Here is a 20,120-nt window from a genome sequence, read left to right as displayed (position 1 = left end):
GTGAATTTTGAGAAAAGCAATGCCCGCTACATTCCCCCAACTCTTCCAGTTAGGAAATCAGACATTGTTCGTGATGTTTCACAAAACAAGCAATACCAGAAGCCCAAAACTAAGCCATGGTACACAGTTTTTTTTATGCTTGCGTCCTAAACAGACATATTTAGCATGTGTAAGTAAGGAAAACAAATGTGGTGAGGGAGGGCACGCATACATTTTTTGAAAGAGCACAGGCAGACCTTTTGAAGGGTAGGTGACTTGTGCAGGTTACAAAAGTGTATAGTGCCTAAAGCAGTGACTAAATGTAGGTCACATTTGATAAACGAAAGGGTTGTGTAAGCAAGTGCAGCAGCAAATGTCCGAAAACGTTTATTTTAAAACCATGCAAACACAACAAATGTTCTACCTTCCTGCATTCCCACAGGTTTCCTGATTAAAACAGTACCTCACATGTGTGGGTGCACCTACCTGGGCTCAAAGGGAAAAAGGCTAAACCACTGGTAACCCCAAGTGTTTTGGCAGAGCAGATTCTGCAGGATTTTGCTCTTGTGGGCAACCTACAGATTTGGGCCAAGGGTGTCGAAGCCACCAAGGAAAACAGGCAACCCCCTGCATTTTGGAAAATAAGACACGCGTGGGAATCCACAGAGGTCTGACTTGCGCAAATCGCCTGAGAATGTATTACCCACAATCTCCGGCAAAGTCAGAAATGTGGTGAAAAACCTCAATTTTCAGACCTTTCCCTCCGCCCACCCACCGAAACGCACCGCCAACAACACATATCCTCCCTTCCCATGTTCCCACAGGTGTCCCGATAAAAAGGGTACCTCACATGTGGGTGCACCTACCTGGGCACAAAGGGAAAATGCTAAACCACTGGTAACCCCAAGTCTTTCGACGGAGCAGATTTTGCAGGATTTTGCTCTTGTGGACAAGAGCTCTGACTGGGCTGTGTTACAGCTTCTCCCCCCAGGAAAGGTCAGGGACCCTGCCGGGGCTTCCTGGAACCGCTGCTGGACTCGCATGGGAGACAGGTGCCCAAGGCCAGGGACATCACCCTCAACCAGCCTGGAGGTCTGGCTAGGATGCATTACAGAATTTACTTCCTGGACGGAAGGGGGATCCTGCTGCGGCTCACTGGGACTGAGGCTGCACTTGGGGATGGTCAACCCACATGGGAGGCAGCCGCCCAAGGCCAGGGACATTACCCCCAACTTTCCTGAGGAATATGTGGGAGGACACAATCCATTCAAAGAACAAGTTACTTACCTGTGGTAACATTCTTTCGACTGGATGTTCCTCCCACATATTCCTCATTGCTGGATCATCCATCCCCTCTTGCTTGCCTAGAATTCCATGTTTTACGCCTTCCTTTCTCACGTCAAGATTGTCTCTTCCTATGACAGAGCGTGCAAATTAAAGGAGGGGAAAAAAAACTAAGAACTGAGAACAGCCAATGCGTGTTCTTCATATACCAGCATCAATGTCAAAAGGGACGTTATGGAAGCCATCGAGGACCAAGACTTGACGCTGCACAATGCTCGACCCTATGAAAGAAAATTCCGAAGCAAGCTGCAAGCACACTTGAATATCAAAGATGAGGAATACGTGGGAGGAACATCCAGTCGAACGAATATTACCACGGGTAAGTAACTTGTTCTTCGGTGTCACTTATTCAATGAAGTTTAATTTCTTTTGTAGCATCTGCAGACCGTGGAGTGCAGTCCTGTTGCTTTCCAGTATTTTGTTTTGTTATATATATATTTCCATGCTTCTGGGTCTCCCCATATTTTTACTGAACTGCACTCCTTATGGCAATGCTTTTGACAATTTCAATTCTCAGCAACACCATAAACAGCAGTTGGGTTTCTTTTTCAGTTTAACCCTTAATTCAGCATACAATTTTGGCAAGCACTTAAAAAACGGACGTGCTTCTCCCTCTCACAGGCTTCATCTGAGTCAAACTTTTCATTGTGTATTTTTACAATATATACAGACTTTTCTAGTCCACAATTTATTTCATCACTATGCGTTTCCCATTCACTGCCTTCATTAGATGAAAATAAAAAAAGGTAACAAGCTAACCAATGCAGTGGCCGTGTTTTCTTCGGTAAACGAATGAAAGAGGAAGAATCCTGTGAGTGTGTGGCTAGAAACAAGTAAGGTCTATGTGGTTTTTGTTTATAAGTCAATTCTCTCAGTGATTGCAAGGCAGAACATAAGCAGTGTTGCATAGCAATTTGCTTTGCAGTTCTGTATGTTTGCTAATCAATTGGACACTTGCATAGGAGTTAACTATTTAAAGCACAGCTCGCTCTATATCCCTCTCTTGCTCTCAGTGCTCTCTTCACCCTCTTTTCACTACTTCGAGTGCTAATGGAGAGAAAGTGCAGCAGTAATCATCTCCTCCACTCTTAAGTGCCAAAGGCATGTGTGGGGGTGCTAGGCAAGAATTTATTTTTCATCTTCTAATAATTGCAAACCAGAAGTAATTGGGATAATACTTGTAATAAGCTTTCTATAGTCAGTCTGGCAAAGACCAATATGTGTCAAATGTATATATTTTAAAAATACACTTCCATTCCTAAAATGTAAGTTGTTACATACTGCATAATTACAGTATTGATACTGTAAAACCGTGCATCATCTCCATGCTTTAAAGTTTAGATTAGTATATCTAAATTTCATAGTGTCAATAATATTTCATTTTCTTTAGTGAAGGTGCATCATATTGACAAGTGAACACTTTTGAAAATGTACATGATCACATGATAAAATGCTTTTGATAGCAAACCTACTTCTCTAACCTGCAGGTTGCATACATCTTGCAACTGGTGCTCAACCCATGAGCGAACCTATACTGTGTGACATTCTATATTATCACCTTGTTGCTTTATACCAGGTACCCTGAAAGCGAGATAACCACAGTCTACCATATTCCATCTGGTTTGACTGGTTCTCTGCCTGCTACTTAATCCACTCTGCTTAGTCTCTTTCTTTCCTCTTACATGATGATAACACAAAGCAACTAGATGCTTACGCAAAGTATTGATCAATAGTTCCATCCAGTCTGTACATCTACAGATCTACTGCAAATCCAAACCCTGCAATAGTCTCCAGAGCTGCAGGAGACAGCTAGCCAAACTGTTTCCAGAGCTTTTTTTAATCATATATATATGTATTTGTGTCCATTCATGAAGCCAACCTTTTACATTTTACAAACACTCATCTATGGCTCCCAAAGACTTTTTGCCCACTTGCATAGTCGAGTAGAATTTATGAAGGGCGAGGAGAATTTGCAAGAGATGTTTGAAACTTGTATTTTACATTTACTTTGGTTGCAGCAAATGTCAAATAAAGGTTTCACTGTGCATGGCTTGCCTCTGGGAGGCAGCAATGTGCCAAACATAAAGTGAGTTTGTAGTGATATGCACCATTTTACAGAAATCACATTTTAAATGTGTTGTCCTCCAGTGCTATGGGTGAGTGCATTTCTCTTAGGCTGAATAGGTAAACTAAGTTACCCAACCTGCAGGTTTAGCTGAGGGTTAAATAATTTGCAAGGCCTGACTCCTCTCACTAATGTCTTATTTCAGAGGTACACAAAACTGCTTTATTGTTGCTCATTTCATGTCTTGGGTACAAATAACTTCTGGTGACATTTACAATATCAGTACAACATTGCTAATCAAATGGCTCTGTTTGAGTAAAAAGAAAAAATTTAATTAGCAAACACTGCCAATCAATTTTTGAAAACGAATGTATGCCTTGGATTGTAGGTGAAGGGATATTTCTTCGTCCTCCACCAACTACACGGGTCTTTCCCCACAAGATTCCACTCCTGTTGGATTATGGTTCCTCCTTGGGATGATTCCTTATTTGTTTTAAAGGGCCCTCCTTGCCCCCTTGGTTCTCTTGTTCTCAGTTTCTCACTTGTTTCATAGGGGTATGTATATCCCCCCTTATACATCTTTCTCTTGGTTTTTATGTGTGACTTTGAGTTGTTTGGCTGATTTCAAGGCTCAACTTTATAGGGCTCCTGTAACCCCTGAGGTTATGTATTCCTGTCTTCCCAGCTCCTGGGTGTCCTTTACTGAGACCAAGCGACAGTGTTTCACTGCTGTGTTGCTCTCTCTGTCTGGTTTTTTGTAGTGCAAGTGGTGGATTCATTCCTCTCTTGCTCACCAGGTTTGGCATAGTTTTCTGGGCTCCAAGCCCACCACGTCCTCTGTATGGTCACGCCTACTCTCTGGATCGGCTCTGCTCAACCTCGCTGTCTCTGCACAGCCCTATGCCTTGTCAGCTCGTCTCTCGTTCTTTTAGGCTTCTCTCCCCATTCCTCTCCTGGTCTCTCTCTCTGGACCTCTTTCCGGACCCTTCGCTCTGCCGCTCAGCAATTTGGCTCTGCCTAGAAATGATGCTGGTACGTCGGAGGCTCGCCGCTGAGTATCACTTATCTTCCTCCATTGAAGGGGTAAGTCTTCTTATTCTTGTTAGCTGATGCAAAAGGAGTGTTTTAAATGTGAAGCACATTGGGTGGCCAGCATTGCCTTGAGGCAACTTTTCAAATGCATTTTCTACATTTTCTGACACTCTGATCCACTTCTGGTATTCCCATATATGCAGACAAAGTCCCAGTTGTAGGGAGTTTCTTACTGGAAAGGGATTCCCTTGTGGGGAGTCACTCCCAGTGAGGTCCCCTTTCCCAAACCCCTAGGGAGGGTTTTGCTTAATAAGCTCACCTCTCTTGCCTCAAAGGGGGTGGCTCCCCTAAGGAAGTAGGGACAAAACAAAACCTCTGTATCAGTCTGTTTGTACGTTGTTCTTCCAGGAAGCAATGAGTTTTAAAAGGGAGGCCTAGCTGAGGTTTGGCGAAAGCATACATAACTGGACTGCATTGTCAAAAGTTGCAGTCTCTGGTGTATATTCTACCCAATGTCGTTTTGGTAGTGAGGCTGGAACAGCGTCACTGACCGCGCCTGCAGGGAGATAGCAGTGCTGCCGGCAACTGAGAGAAGGTGAAGTGTGAGTAGGGCTTGCGGTTAGAGGAAAGCGTGATGGCGGAGCAGAAGCTGAAAGCACAGCTGCCCGGAGGGGATGCCAGGGACCGGGTATAGAGAAAGGAAGAGCTAAGACCCGATAAGTTTTTGTGAAATTCATGTATCGCTTATTGAAAGCAAAGCATGAGCCGTATGAAATACAGTGGAAAGCAAGTATGGAAGATTGCAAGAAAGTATGAAGTAGGGTGGTGAAGGAACAAAAACACCACAAAGTGAAATATATGCGAAATTGTGGCAAAGCCAAGAGTCTGGAAAATGAAGGAACAAATTGTGGCAAAACCAAAAGGCTGACAAGGAAATGCTAAGTGAGTGTGAACCATCACACAGGTACAGATACAGAAGAACCTATGTGGACTAGAGAGCCTAGGGTTCCTGGTTGCGTGACCTGTAATGGGTAGACCATGTGGTCCGACAACTGCATAGACCGAGGAAACCCCAATTGTGAAAGCCAAGGAGGTTGCTGAAGTGAAACAGTGGAATGCAATCTGATTGAACTGTTCAGAAACCAGAAGGAGTATAAAGTTGGTCTGGAGCTGTATTGGAACATTGAAAGATTGAGATTAAGTACAAATTGGCAGGCTGAATTTGGGGAAAGGAACCGCTGAGGCTTTGTGGAACTGTCTTGAACTTGGGGAAGAGAATTGTCAGTCCAGAAAATCTAGACATCCCTTGGTGGAGGAAAATGTATGATAATTGGTTGGCCGAGGAACAACCGCCTCATTTAAAATGTTAAGAATACATGCTCATTAGTTATTACGTAGCTATTGGCCCAGCTAGAGTGCGACCATTTTAAGATGATTAGAATCGCCATTTTGTTTTCTCTCTGTTCTATTTAACATTGCCTCTTTGCCTCATGTAAAACTGCTTTGCTGTAGATATTATTTCGCTTCAATGGTCCAAGGCTACGAAAACATGTTGAAACATTACACTGGAGAGCCAGGCAGAAATGCCTGATTCCCTCCGTCATATATCCTTGAAGACAGGGAGCAAGGCATTTAATCAGTACATGAATGCCAGCGAGTCTCCTGAAAGAATAGCAATGTACGAAACTAGCATTTAAAAAGTTGAATTATGCTCTTCTTTATGGCCCCCCTTTCTGAGCCCTGTGAGGCCCCGGAGAGCGGGCTGACCTCTAGAGCGAGAATCAAAACTAAGAGATAGTGAGGCCTGGATCGGTGCCAGTCTCCCACGCGCAGCTTGCTCATGAAAAACAGAAACGCTGTGTTCTCGCAAACAAAGAATGTCTGTAAAACTGCAGATTATTAAATATGGTGGTCTAAGGTGTCATATTTGTCACACTGGTCAATCATCGCCTCTAATTCAAAGGGAAATGAATTGGGGGCGGCATCAAATGTGTCATTGCTGATTATAAGGTGCTCCTTTTGTATATATGTAACTGATGTACGTCACTCGTTTGCTTGCGTTCCCTGAGGTCTGTTTAGACATACATTGCGGGGCGTGAGACCACTTGGCCAATTGGGACTATTTTGTATTACAATAAACCCTAGATTTTGGGAACGGAACCTCGTGTTTGGCGTATCTATTCGTGTGTGGTGACTTTGCCTTGTTCCCACATTTGAGGGTCCCTCAGGGGCCCCTTCAGAATCCTTTGCCTTGGAAGAACTCCCTTTATGTTGACATAGGAGTTTATTTGAATCAACGCTCCTGTGATTATCTCAATATATTGAAACAAGACTTAATAAAAATACTTATGGACTGTGACCAATCTGAAAGAAAAAGACCTATGGGAAAATCCTATGAAGTTCAAATGGGCACTTATTAGAATGGACTGGATCCTATCAAAAAGCAACTTCAGTTAAATTGAGTCTTTTAGGGTTTTCACTATTTTTGATAAACCAAGAGGTATTGTACTATCTTGCCTATGGCATTTTCAAAATGCAAGGTGGAGGTCGGAACTCTGGAGAGTCTGTCTAAACTTAATTTTAACCAAAGAAGTCCAGATAATCCAGAAAAAAGAAATGGCACAGGAGGGATATTGTGATCTTTGTAGGGTGTGGGGTGACTCAATATTTGAAACATCTCTTGATTGGATGCAGAGCGCCAAATGACTTAAGGATAAGGTACTTTGCACGCTTAAGACTATTTAATGAATTGGACTTTGTAAAATTGCAATCTTGAACAATGTGAGTTTGGATAGGTTGACAAATTGAGAAATTAAAGATGTTTACTTTCTCCCTTTTTCTTTTCTTTGCTTACTTTTTTCTTTTCATTTTTGTTTGACTGTTTTATGAAGTTTAAGATGAATTGTCTTCTAATGTAATTTGAGTTTCTTTCTATATGTTTGATATTTTTTGGATGAATAACTGTGAAAGGTCATATGTAGGGGAAACAGAATAAAAAATAATTTAAAAAAAGAAAGGAACCCTGTGACTTTGTGAAGTTGTTTTGGGGAAGGAGAGCTGAAGAGTAAGCCAGGAGCTGGAAGAAGCGCAGGAATGCATTTGGAACACTATTTCTTATATTAATGACATCCCTAAACATTGTTTAGCTTTAGTTGTGAGGGCAAGATTAGGTTTTGGACACAGACTTTTAAGTGGAATTTTCTCACTCAGACTTTCCTTAGTTTCTTTAGGTAGGGAAATCCCACCTTAGTTTAGGGCAAGTTACGCCTTAACCATCCTGACATTTAAATTTTTAAACCATGTGAGTAACACCCCCGCCTTTTCCCTACCCTTGGGTTCGCCTATCGTTTCTTTTGATCGCGCGCCCAGCAAGGTCCACTCCGGGGGCACGCTACCTCCAGACCCAAACGCTTGTTCTAGCGCCTGGGCGATTTCCAACCAAAATGGGACTATTTTTGCAGTGTCGCTCATTGCCCAGAGATGGAAAAGTCCAAACGTACCGACGTTCCAGGACTGGTTGCGCAAAGTGTGGGAGTTGGTTGCAATGGAGTGGGCCACGTACGCTATGAACAATGCTATACAGAACTTTGCGGGTGAATGGGGCGAGGTTCTCTCCTTTCTAAAAGACGATTTTAGGATCGGATGGTGCCTGCAACGCCTTGGGCTTCTCAAACTGGAATGACCCCAAAGAGACACTACGAGTTGGCAGGAAACAACGGAAGAGTCAAGGCAGCACCAAGCAAGGGTGGGGGCGAATTTTGGGGATTGTTATGTTGGTTGAATAAATTCAATGAAAAGAGTAAAAAAAATGTATAAACCATTTGTATATGCACTCTGAATCTGTTGTCTGTGTCTTGCTTCATGATGCCCTCACACATGCCACAGAAAGAAAGTATATCCAGATTGGCTATACCAAGAGAGGATAGTGGAGCACACAATCACACGTATGTTTGCTTTTAACCTTGATGCAAAGTACAAAAATGTCATGCCACACAAATAATATCTGGGTAGGAAGGAGCCACCAATGTAAGCAAGTCTAGCGATGTAGTACCATTTTACTGTTGGTATATCCTTGATGCTAAGTAAAATATAACAAATGCCATGCCTCAGTAAGAAACTTAATGCACACTGACACCATACACCAAGCTAGCCATTTAATAACACTTACCTTTGCTTTCCAATTGATGCCCAGTAATGGCATACCACCTTAAAATATATGCATATTGACAGTACTCGTGCCTGTCTGCATATACTTAATGTGCCATGACACTTTTTACTTGGCGTCAAGGGTGTAAAGCCATCATACGTGTTATTACTTGGCTAGTATGGCCTACATTCAATGTAGGCCAGAGTAGCCAGGTAATGACCCTTATGTTTTTGCTTTACCCTTAATATAGAGTACAGTGTGTTAGGGGTAAAGCAAATGATAAGTGACGTTTTGTCACGTGGTTAGAATGACATACATTCAATGAATATCAGTCTAGCCATGTTATACCCTTCACTTATCACATTTTGCTTTACCCTTGATGCCTGGTACTGTGCATCAAGGATAAAGCAACAAAAACAATGCCATAATGTCCCCACCCCTCAATTTAGGGACCCCGCTGGGCAGGGTCGCTAAGTTTAGGGGTGGGGGCTGACATTCACAACACTTCCATCAGAGCAGTCATACATAATTCATACAACTCCTTGCATGAACGCATTCCTATAGACAAATACGCCAACATCTTTTTTAAAAAAAAACTTTCTTTATTGGTTTTCAACAAATTAACAAACCATAAACTTTATCGTATGCTGCGTATGTAACACACATCCACAATTTCGCCCTTCCCACCTCCACCCCCCAAGACCACGGTCAACTAGCAGTCCTAATCAAGCCGGTTTAATGGCCAGGGCTGACCTATCCGCAAATACGCCAACATATATACATACTTACATACATGCATACATACAGATTACACTAAAAACACACTTACTGCAATGCACCCTCCATACATGCCCGTGCAGCAATGGGAAGGGCCGGATGGCCCACTAGGACATTGACACGCTGCCTGACAGGAGAGGTACCCTCTCCTGTCAGTCAGCATGTTCACACTACGGAGAGCCACAACTTGAACACGTTGACTAACTGGAGAGGACTCCTCTCCTGTCAGGCAGCGCGTCTATGGTAGTATTTTGTATTTGGTGGTATTTTGTATACTGGTAGCGCAAACTAATGAGTCGGTGGGCCCAGTCTCCCATTATTGTAAGCTAAGTTTGTTAGGGAGCCCACAATGAAAAGAAAATGTGCAGGGAGGGATGCACACTTGCTAAGAGATAGGCAGCGCAGTGCCCCATGAACATAAAGCACATGCGGATTGTGCTGTCTGCCACTGAGGTGATCTGGCGGGAGAGGCACCCCCCACCCATAGTGGTGGGCTACTACTGACTAGTCCTTTCCCGTCATCTGTACAGCTAGGTTGGCAGTCACTCAGCCAAGAAGGCACTATATTGGCATTTGCTTTAGTGTCCTCAAAGATCTTGCTCTTTGGTTTCTTATATTTCGCTAGTGCATCATTTTCCAGTTGCAGAAAAGTTTTTCTTTTTACCAAGGGGGCTCATGTCATTTTTTGGACTACACCAATCCTCTTGACTCCTAGCCTAGCTAGAAGTGAAAGGTCGTAGTGCAATCCTATCCTGGCCAAAAGTAAAAAGTGGGAGAAAGGTCTTCTCTGTGCTATGCCCGATATTCTGGTAAGAGGTGTTTAAGCCCTAAAAGGTGAAACGGGGAGAAAGTGAATAGTATACCTCCATCTCGTCTGTATTGATGGTGTCGGTTGTAGGCAAGATATACTTGTCATATCTCACTCAGGAGCACACGCTTCCAATCCTTAGAGTTAATACCAAACCAAAAGGCATGTCCAAAAACAGTTCTATAAACATTTCTTTACTCCCAGAAAAATTTAAACAAGAACATGTCACTCGATTAACAAAAACAGACTGGCACTGTGAAAATGTGGCCAAACATGAATTAAAAGGATACACTAATGGGTACTTTTTAAATGTTATTGGCAAAGTAGGGAGAGCGGTGCAAGCCACTCTGAGCAAGAAAAAAAGATCATGGGGTATTGATACATAGGAATATAAAGCAAAGTGAAGCAGGCCCACACAGTTTACTACCAGACCTCTCAAGTTTCCCAAGGCCGTCCAGTCCTCGTTTTTTCCCTTTGGATTTTGGACCGTGTAGCTTTTTATTTCCGATTTGAAATTTAGGAAAACTACAATCCTCAGAATTCAGAGCAATAACAGGACTGGATGCCCTTCTCGCGCATGGCCACGGGAAACTTGGGTGACTCCTCCAGCAATTGACTAATTTCCAATAATTCACGTCAGACTTTTGTCGAATGCACCTCAACATTGCTTCCCCTTCCTGCTGATGCATGTGAAGGTGAGTGACTTAACTTTATATTTATACTTCTGTTTTTCTTTCCAAATCAGTTCCTTCCTAATTTAGCCTGGTTACGTTTATTTAGTCTCCTAATATTTGATATGAATTCTCGCTTTATATCCTGAAGATCTTGGTTAAATCGCCAGGGTCTCGAGGCTTCTGTATGTAGGGAAAGAAGCGCACTGTGCAAAGTCGTGGCAGGATTCACAGCTCTGGTCCAGCGGGTGAATTTAAACACACATTAAAATGCGCCCACACTCGCTTCCCTTTTTTTCTACTCCACCCCTTTTGCCCCATGCATGGCCTACACCACCGCCTTCGCCCAGGACAGCCCCATCTTATCCGGCGGTGTGAACATCTCGTCTGTGGTCCTTCCCGTTCATGATAGAAATTGTATTTTTTTTGGTCCTATTTTTAGTGTAAGGTTTGCCTGCTTGTACAATTTGTTTTTTCTGTTTGATGCACGGTTGTTCGTCTGTGCTAATTCTGGGACTAGAAAACCTGTTTCCTTCCAAAGGGCAAAAGGGATGCGTTTTAAGCTCTTGCAGGAGAATACCACTTAAGTGGCCCACCCTTGCAGGGTCTCAGACATTTGACTCCTTGTTCACGATTAAGGTAATTGAAGGAATTCTGGAACCTGCTAATTTCGAGTGAATGCTGGTTTACTTGAAGCAGTTGAAGTTGGATGAATGACGTTTCTTAGTTTGTGATATCCTGAGCCGCGTTCCCGATTCCCAAACGAGGTCTGAAGACCTTCTGTGTCCTCCAGCACGCACTCCAGCCGATGATGGCAGTCCAAAGACCATCACCAAGGTGAAAAGCACTCGCTCTCCACTCTGAACTAAATCCATGTTTCACAAGTAAGGGGAGAGTGAGTGGGGTGGGGGCCAGGGGAGTTGCTAGGTCTGGAAAAGACCCGGGGCTACGCTGTTGTCGGAACAGTTGGGTCAGGGGGCTAGCTAGCCTTTTAGCTGTAGCTCCTGAGATTCTATCCAGGGCTACAACCAAAAGATCAGGGGCTATAGCCCCCCTTAACCCCTCCCCCAGCAACGCCCCTGGTGGGGGCTCTCTTGATGCAACTTCTGCATAAACACCAACACTGTGTTTACGAGACCGTGCCATTCACATTGCTTTGACTTTACTGTTTGTAATCATTAATTGTTGCACTTATTAGGCATTCATTATGAATATAGTAGTAATGATTACAGCTGGAATCTGCTTCCTCAGCACATTTGGAGTAATTACATGCATTCACTTTGCTTTCAAAGAAATTATCCGTTTGTCTTTAAAGAAATAGGTCCCCAGCAACACGCAAGCTTTCTGAAGTGATGCAAATTAGCAAGGGAAGAAAATAACTCGTTGCGTTTATTTTTGCATTTTCTTCTTAGGGATTGGATTTTGCTGAGTTTACGGGTCACATGTTCATCGGCATCTGCCTTGTTCTTCTGGTCTCCATTCCCTTTCTACGCCTCCTGTATTGGAACAAAAAACTGTACAACAAGGAACCCATTGAAATTGTTGGTGAGTAAAAGAACACCTGATGTCCACTGTAGTGGGAAAGACCCTGACACCAGGCATGATGACATGGAAGCTGCGCAAAACTACTGCACAGACCGCAGGGTTATTGCTAATGATCTCTGGTTTCTCCATGCTTGCCCATGACTCCAATGTAAGAGGGGCAGCTTGCGTAAACTCTAGTTATTAAATCAGGGTTGGGTGAAACTTGTCTGCAACACGCCAGGCCCCTGTTTTGGGCTCTGAGGAACAGCAGGCTTGTTGCTGTTTAATATATAGGACAATCCGTTTACTCATTCATTCTTTAATTCACTGTGCAATCAGAATTTTAGAACAGGTTCAATCTGAATCTTGTATTGTTTTAATGTAGTGCTTAATTCTAACGCTAAATCTGTTCATACCACCTATCCGTTTTTGCCAGCTATTGGAACAGACTCATGAAGTTAAGTGATCTGGCAAGAATTGCACGTTTTAGGTTAAATGGGTAAAGATTAAGGTTTGTCTTTTTATATTTTACTCTGTAAGGAGGCTAAAGTCAAAATGCAACCTCTTTTTCTTCTGCCTAAGTCAATTAACCTTTGCTTTTCTGAACATTTCCTCAAACCCCGTAAAAATCGTTCGGGGAGACTAGAGTAGGGATCCTGGTATATGAAACCTATTGGAAAACAAAGAGAAACTACTATGTAAGACCTCGGGGAAAATATTATTTAATAAGACCTCAAGAGGAGACCTAGAGACCCCTTCTACAGAAAATTAAATCCTAGAAACCCATCCTTATTATTCATAGGGACAAATAGGGGACGAGCAAGCGAGAGAGGAGATACAAAACTCAAATGGGAGGATACTAGGAGACCCCTATATGGACAAGGAGGAACAAGAACTAGAGAACCATCATGACCCAGAATTGTTTTGTAGCCCCCTGAATAAGGATAGTAAAGGAAAAGGATCTATATCCAATACATCTTTGGAGGGCTTGGAAAACTGTCCATTAGAACAATGCTTATATTGTGGAGAGTGGGGGCACATTTTGGAGATTTGCCCTGAAAATATAGAGGAGGAGTTGATGGCAGCTCAAGAAAGGGAAAGGAAGATGGAGAAAGAGAAGTAAGAGAACTCTTGAAACCTTCTCCTCCGCAAGTCTTGATTAACCAAGAAAGGGTTGAAGGTTTCAGCAGTAACAGTCCCAGTTATGTGCCGGAGTGCTTAGACCAGCAGCCTGGGTGCTCCACAATGGAAACTTCAGGTGAAACACTGCAGTCCACCCAGCATAGGGGAAGGGTATGTGAGAACCCTGAGGGTATTTTCCAAAGTAGGCCTAGAGAATCCCTTATTCAGGTGGCCAGGGATGGGCTGACTCTCTCAGATCCTAACCCTAAGAGAGAAGCGAGGGAGGATCACCTGGGTAGGGGAGCCGGGGGTTATACTCTGGGTCAGGGGGAGGGGAATACCGGAGGTGAAGCTCAGTATTATACCAGGGGCGAAGGCCTTTGCAGGTTGTTATATTTCTACCACTGTTCCACCCAAAGAATCTCCCTTACATGTATCCAACGACCTTTCTACATCTGGTACCTCCTCTAGAAACCCAAATTCTGCTGCTTTTGGAAACCACATCTCCCAGAATCCCTGTTTTCCTGTTGTCTACCCAAATGCTCCCAATCATTCTTCTCCACGTCCCTTTTATTATTTCCCGAACTCCCAGTCTGCCTTGACAAAACACTACCTTTCCCACAATCCCCTCTGTTCATTTCACGCAAAAAATCCCAATTATTCTCATTTGCTTCACCAACCCAACAAACCTCACACTTCTGAGTTTACCAAAACCCCTAATACGAGGGGTATAATTCCATGAAACACCTTTTCCCCATCCTACCCTGTAGGACATTTAGAAGCCCCCATTTTTCTGACACAAACACTTTCTTACACCATAACAGACAACGGACTAACACCGGAGCAATTTACCTGACATGTCCCAATACCTTCTATAACCACAAAAGTGATGAGTGGAATGTTTTGAATGTATCTGTACCACTGGCATTGCTCTGGGCAACCTTCCACACCACAGATTTTTAGCCCATTTGCGCTATTGCAAAAGGGGTCTAGCCTTATGCAAATCAGTCAGGTACTGCCACTGGTCTCGTGCAGAAGGGATGTGACTTAGCAGTTCGGTCTGGACTGCCCCTTTTGGGGTGGGACCACGACTTATTTGCATATGGTCTTTTCCCTTCTGTAATGGCTTGGCAGGCAAAGAACAATAGTCTCGATGGTTGCTCAGAGCAATGCCAGTGGTTAGGATTGATTCTAAACCTTCCAGCCATCACCTCTTGTGTTTGGCGCTTTACCTTCCCACAGGGATAAAAGACAGAGTATGAGAGCACACTACGAGAGCAAGGCCGAAATGCACAAGAACACAGCTATATCAAACCGGCAATTCAAAATAAGAGAAAGGCGGCAAGACCTGGAAGGGCGACAATGGGGGAACTGCCCTTGCCCTTTTGATCTCAGACCCGCAAAGCCGCAGAGAGGGAAATTATAAGACCGGGAGTAACAGGTTGCCTGTGGAGTAACAGATGCAAACGGTGCACGTGGTCCTCCCGCATTGATAGCACAGGCAGGGAGGCATGCTGGCTACAGTGATACCATCCTTGACTCCAGAGTCAAAACAAGCCAATGGGTTCAACACAGTCAGTGATGATTCAGAGGAAGCTGATAGAAAACCATGTGTTGGGCCCATGGTTGCAAGTGGCAACATTAGATGAACGCAGGAAAGTGGAACAAAGAAGTTGTGTGTTGGAACTTTTGTGAAAGCCCAGTGAAGGGCCAGCAGTAGAGTGGTCAGGCGCCGCAGTAGTGCTCATTCGAAGGACTCTCGCTGGTCCATTTTGTGTTGAAAACTACAAGTACCAGAAGGCCCTAGGTAAGGGTGACATGAGATGTCAGAGTGGTTCTACAAAGCTCACATCAAATCCTTTGTACAATCGAAAGTCTCTGATCCATGGCTGAGAGAAAGCTAGGGGAAGCGAACCCCACTTTCTGATAAGATTTTGAACTGTGAAATAAGGCAAGTGTGAACCCGATGGAGTGATGCCGAAAGAAAGCTAGGAGAAGGGAACCCACGCTTTCTGGTGAAATTTCACAAATCATGAACTGTGTGAAAGATGGCTATGTGAACCAGATGGAGGGATGCCAAGGGGAAAGCTACTGATAGTGAATCCCACATTGAGATAAAGCAGAGTAAATTGTAATTTTTGGCAAACGTGAGCCCGGATGAGGGATGCTTGCGAGTTGGGGTGAAGAGTAATACACCCCGGGAACATTGTGTCAATGAAAGTGAACCCGTGGGTTGTCCACAGTGGTGTTTGTTTAAAAAGACATTAACTCCTACTCATACAGACTTCTGAATGTTATGAGCTGTATTTGACAGGTAATAGTGAACCCAACAGAGGGAGGCCCACTTTGCAAGGAGGATCCGAGCCCGGCGGTGGGGCATCCTAGGGGTGAAGAGCAATTGCCCAGGTGCAAGAACACAGAAGGAACTTGTGTTTGTTTGTTGTTTGGAACCAGCAGGCCTTCTAAGGCAAGAGACTTTGAGAAAAGAGACTTGGCCCCTGAAGGTTCTGGTATCGTTGAAGTGGAATTGTGAGCCTCGTGCTCGAGAGGCCCAGGGGTGTGCTCTGCTCTGGAGTCCCACCTTATCCTTTGCTAATAACATGTGGAAAAGAGACCCTGCCATATCATTTTTAGAACACTTCTTTCTTTTCCAGTGAACATTATCCCACACTCTTTTTGTAACTTAGTATAGGCCCTTTTTATATGACAAGAGGCTACTAGGACTGCCTTATTATTTTTTGATGTTAGTAGCTTGCTCCCATCTTATCTTTAGGTTTAGCTTGGGCGTTTTTCTCACCCATTATCAGGTTCAATCAACACCCGGAAACTGTGATCACTTGTGTCCGTCTTTACTGTTGCATGTGTATGAGCGCGATATAAATAAAATATCATATCATATCACCAAGAGTTCCTTACAAAACACACAACTGGACGAAGTTGCTTGCATGACTAAGAAATCTGTACAAGAGTGTTCCAACCATAAGACATGGTTTACACCTGACCTCTCAATCTTAAAGAAACTTAAAAGAAGTGGTACAAATAACTGGAAGTCCCTTGCACATCATATAAATCAAAAATCTTAGCTGCCAAGAAGAACTTCTTCAATGCAGAAATTGCTGGGGCAAAAAACAATTCGAAGAAACTCTTTGAGATTCTGAAACTCCTAGAAAAACCGACAGCTATAGCACACCCTGTTCACCCAACAAACGAAGATTGTGACAACATTCAGCTAGCATTTGCTAATAAAATGACTATAGCTTGTAACAAAATTCAGAAAGACTTGGCAAATAGCACAACCAATCAAGACCTGCCTGCGCCTATGCACAAGCAACATGAAGACTTACCTCACTTCATGTTCAGACATGTAACCAATTTGGAGATAAATTCCACCCTGTCCTCGATGCACCAGACCTCGTGCAGAGAAAACATCATCCCAGTAAAATTAATTCTGGACAACAGGGGGATTTTTGTGCCTTTTCTCTCTAGACTGGTAAATGCGTCTTTCAACTACAGTGAAATCCCAGAGACAATTAAAGCTGTTTCTGTTACTCCATTGCTGAAGAAGGCAGGCCTTGACCCAAAAGATGCAAAAGATGTTAGACCAATTACTAACAGTAACTTCCTGCTGAAGGTATTGGACAAAGTGGCCACTAACCAACTTCAAGCTCAATTTGAATCAGCCTCAATCTTCCACAGGAAACAATCGGCTTTCAGAGCAGATCATAGTACGGAGACCACATTCCTTTACCTGCAGACTAATTTGCTTGAGATGGTGGATGAAGGGAAAATCTGCCTCCTGGTCTTTCCCGACTTGTCTGCGGCTTGTGATTTGCTTGAACATGACTGGTTGATCCACACCCTCTCAGGCATAGGGAACTGTTCCCCACCAGTCTCTAGTTGGGTTAAATCTTTCCTGGTGGGCAGACTATCATCCGTCTGCTGGGAAGGTGCCTCCTCTAAACCTGCCCCCATCTCCTGCAGAGTCCCCCAAGGTGTTTGTATTTCACCCACACTTTTTAATCTATACATCAGACCACTCTACCACCTGTTAGAGACTTACGGGGTCTTTTTTACGAATTACGCTGATGACACTCTGCTGATTTTGGAAATCACTGGAGATGAAAAGGACACCAAGACTCTGAATGCCATCTATGAACTCATCGAACAGTGGATGGCAGAAAATTGACTGTGTGAATGTAGCAAAAACGGAACTCCTACTGTTTGGCAGCCCTGGGGCTAGAGCTAAGTTGGGGAAAGAATACTTGCATTTAAGTATCGAGGAGTGTCCTATAGCAATAGCAGAAAAAGTTAAGACTCCTAAACTCGACACTCGGTTCTGAGACCAAGACCAGTTAAATCTCTAAAAATTGCAATCACTACCCAAGACTTCTCAGAAAGAGTAAGCCCTTTATTTCAGAATATTAAGCCCTTTATTTCAGAAGACAACTGTGCCTCAATCGGTCGGGCCATCATTCTCTCCTGCCTCAACTTCTGTAACTCACTGCTGATGGGGGCCAGTAAAAAGTGTCTGCATCGGCTCAAAATCATCCAAAATGATGCAGTTCGTATCATCAAGGGCATCCCCAAAGAGGATCACGTTTCATCTGGGAGAAAATCACTACACTGGCTCCTTATTTCGGCCCGTATTCACTTTAAAGGAGCAACATTAGTGCGCAATTTTTTATACGGAAAGGCACCAGTGTACCTGAAGAGCCTCATCACTCAATACCTACCCACTTGCGTGCTCGTTCAGCAGATTCAAGAACAATTAACAAAGACAGATTCATAGGGTGTGTGGTCTAGGGAAGGCCTTCCCCAACCAAGCTGCACTGACATGGAACTCTCTCCCTAGCACACTCAGGTTGAACCGCATCGTGAAAACCTTTAGGTCCTCGCTAAAAACTATTCTCTTTAACTAAGTTGCTGGTTCATAGTCAGGGATGACACAGCCTCTTGATATATACTGATATTAATAAGTCCTGTTCTTTTCTATTGTGTTTGCGGGTTTACGGTGCGGTACAAATAAATAAAATAAGCATGTGGATGGGCATCTTGGAATTAGGTGGCAGTCCCCAGGGTCCCTCATGGCTCTGCACCAGCTGCCGTGCTGCTTCTTCGATTCTGCCTGGATATTCTGCAGTCCACCCCCTCTTCTCTGCTTATTCCGAACTCCTCCTCATTGCAATAACGTTATTGGAAAATGTTTACTTTCCTAGTGATTCATTTTACAACGAAATATCCCCCCATCACGAAAATACCCACCTCCCCGCCAAATTTGCTCTAAGTAATCACAGACTGTTTTTTGACTGAATATTCAGTTTTATTTAGAATAATAAAGTAAGAAATGAAATACAGGCAGCCTGTGTATAGAAAGGGAAGTACAGCCTACTTGCTGTTGTCTCGCTAATGTTTGTAATTTAATTCACACATATATTCCCTAATGTAAATGACTATTCTAAAATGGGATCTTCTAATATCTATGGTTACTCAAAACTGAATACTTCAGTCTCAATTTTAAATAAAACAACTCAGAAAAACAGCTCAATAATATAGGGAAATTAATTCTGCTGTGTGCCTATCAAATTGTACCATCAACATATGATGGCTAATAAGAAAAGGTAAAAAGTGACACGTTGTGTTGCAAGCATATGGTGATATGAGCAAACAGTTTTTACATCAGGACAATGGGCAATGCTTTTGGAAATTACTCATTGTTTCCTGTTGAAATATAGGGAAATTACAAGTTAGAAGCTTTTATTGGAGCACAAAAACATCTTGATGTGATGGTGTCATACAAGCATGAGATTATAAATTGAACTGGAAGAGGAATCAACACATTATTTTAATTGTCATTAGAAGTGAATTTAAGGCTGAATCCTATTTCTGGACATTGGTTTTTGTGCAAATTGACGGTTATTTAAGGACTAACAGGAGAAACCAACCCCTCATTTCCTATTCCACTTTAATGAGTAGAAAAGATTCTGTTTTTCAATGTAAACTATAGTATTTACAGGTAAAGAAGTTTGTCCTTGCAGATCTGTGTGGTGTCTTTTACACAGCCCTTGTAAACCCACATCTAATTTGTCTGTGTGACTACCATGGGAATAATTAGTTGGCAGACAAATTTGCCCTGCACAATTATAGATTCTAAAGCAGTCTATTTTACATATACTTCCCAATTCTACCTTCAGTGATTTAGCTTGTAAAGCGGTTTGTCTAAAATACGCTGTTTTTCCAATTGGGATTTAATTAATTCAGTTACTGTGTTTTAATGGTGGGAATTTTCACCTCGGCTATTTTAACCATGTTGTTTTCACCCCGGCCATTTTTGGTGATTTGAAAAAAATAAAAGGGTAGTGTGGGGTGGGGATTAGATGGGGGTGTGGGGCTAGGCAGAGCCACCCCACCCCCATTCAAACCTTTCTTAAAAAAAGAATCACCCAAAACTGCCGGGGTGAAAACACCACGGTTAAAATAGCTGCAATATAAACATGTGGAACCAATTAATTCCCAGGGGCATTTTGTCTTAATGTACTTTCTTCTGATTTGGCTTTCAAAGGTCCAGGACAGGTTGAAACATCCAGCATCACCAGCAAATTAGCTCTTCCATTGTCGTTCCACCTGCTCCCAAAATCCCTCTGTTAATCTGGT

At 43.1% G+C, this 20,120-nt stretch overlaps 1 protein-coding gene across 2 annotated transcripts in view; it reads left to right on the top strand.

Moving 5' to 3' along the window:
- The window catches only part of OCA2 (OCA2 melanosomal transmembrane protein), a 1,377,074-nt gene that overhangs the window by 830,889 nt on the left and 526,065 nt on the right, over positions 1-20,120 (top strand). For both annotated transcript variants that reach the window (XM_069636602.1, XM_069636601.1), the window contains one exon: positions 12,236-12,368. In XM_069636602.1, the coding sequence (XP_069492703.1) occupies positions 12,236-12,368 (133 nt within the window). The remainder of the gene's footprint in view (positions 1-12,235; positions 12,369-20,120) is intronic.

This window comes from Ambystoma mexicanum, chromosome 7p (assembly GCF_040938575.1).
Source record: "Ambystoma mexicanum isolate Mex_15411 chromosome 7p, UKY_AmexF1_1, whole genome shotgun sequence".
Classification (NCBI taxonomy): Eukaryota; Metazoa; Chordata; class Amphibia; order Caudata; family Ambystomatidae; genus Ambystoma; species Ambystoma mexicanum.
Note: the sequence above shows the minus strand (reverse complement) of the source record. Positions and strands in the feature narration are given on the sequence as shown.